We start from the raw sequence: 1,400 nt of genomic DNA, 5'->3' as shown, positions 1-1,400 counted from the left end.
CCAAACAACACTAAGCTTTATGCTTACACGTCGCAAGCACACCGTAAGCGATAAGCACCCACCCCGTACCTAACCAGCCACCCAGCGGGATTCACTTAGACTCAATCGGAGTCCTGTTCCTCCGAAGAGGCTTCTTCCGCCTAGATAGGAGTAGGAAGGCCATTCTAAAAATGCGATTAGCACGCGCAACGCAAGCGGAAAGTATACTCACGACACGATTATATGACTCGACGCCACTACGCACAGCTTTAACAAGATGACCCAACAACTAGCTTAGACCAGCGTCACTACTGCGAGCCGTAGCCGAACCGCCGGAGCGACGAACACGACCACCACGAGGAGAGGCACCGGGAACAGCACGAGCGGTCTTAATATCAGTAAGGGCAAGGGTACGGTCGAAGTGCGCAGCGGTCTCTTCGACGGCCCGCTTGCGAACCGCATCCGGCTCGTTATCCTCGGTAGTGTCGTCGGCCAGCGTAGTGTTCATGTCCTAAAGACGGGTTGTATCCGATACAAGGCGATTAGGTACCTACGTAGGTTAGCGTGCGAATCGCAGGCGGAAAGGAGGCATACCGGAACACAACCGTCGTCGCCTCCACGTTTACCTTTTTGACAATAAGTGTAGTTGACAGATTCACGGCCCTTGGGAGTCAGCTTGACGCATGCGAAACGCGTGCTAGCCGCACGACCACCGGTAGTCAACCGGCGGAAGCAACGGCGGCACGGGAGCTTGGCTACTGTCTTGCGTTTACGTGGGGTTTGAGGAGAAATAGAGCGGGCTGCGAGCGTGTCAGCTACGTACCGCACGCGAACTGCATAAAAAGTATGTACTCACGGCGAGGACGACGGGGAGGATCACCACCAGGCGCTCCAGCAGTAGCCTATTCGGGTATATTTTGAACGTCGGCCACTAAGAAAGATGTTAGCATGCGTTACGAATGCGGAAAGCACGACATACTCTTAAAGGACAACCGGGAAGAGCGAGTTTTGATTGCTGGTAGACGGACTAGGCAGGAGAGTTGCAAGATGCTATCAATGTTAGCGCCAGAATTCCGCAAGCGAAACGGATGAGAAGAGCTGCTCACAGTTTATTGTTGTTAATTCTAAGGAAAGAAAAAACAAGAGAGCAGAAACAACAACAGCACAACAACATCACTGGGTGTAAGTAGGTAGCGACGCGCACGCGAAACGGTGCGGCAATGCAACAGGGCGGTGAATGAAGCCATCGAGATATCGCACCCTTTCCGCATACGATATAGGAATGATACTAGCCTTGCGTAAAAGCAACAAGGCTAAGCGCTCTGTATGCGAAATACACCTACCTAGAACAAAAATTTCGTACGCACAAAAAGCGTAGCAGAAAAACCCTTGTCACCATCTCGCAAGCGGACCGCTTACGA

At 52.3% G+C, this 1,400-nt stretch overlaps 1 protein-coding gene across 1 annotated transcript; it reads right to left on the bottom strand.

The window, feature by feature from the left end:
• Nucleotides 1-268: 268 nt before the first annotated feature.
• Nucleotides 269-487, bottom strand: PV05_07283 (uncharacterized protein; the record flags this gene model as incomplete). Its single annotated transcript, XM_013460093.1, has 1 exon — nt 269-487. The coding sequence occupies one exon, from the start codon at nt 485-487 to the stop codon at nt 269-271; it is 219 nt and encodes a 72-aa protein (XP_013315547.1).
• Nucleotides 488-1,400: the final 913 nt, after the last annotated feature.

The sequence above is a fragment of the Exophiala xenobiotica genome (assembly GCF_000835505.1).
Source record: "Exophiala xenobiotica strain CBS 118157 unplaced genomic scaffold supercont1.4, whole genome shotgun sequence".
Taxonomy (NCBI): Eukaryota; Fungi; Ascomycota; class Eurotiomycetes; order Chaetothyriales; family Herpotrichiellaceae; genus Exophiala; species Exophiala xenobiotica.
Note: the sequence above shows the minus strand (reverse complement) of the source record. Positions and strands in the feature narration are given on the sequence as shown.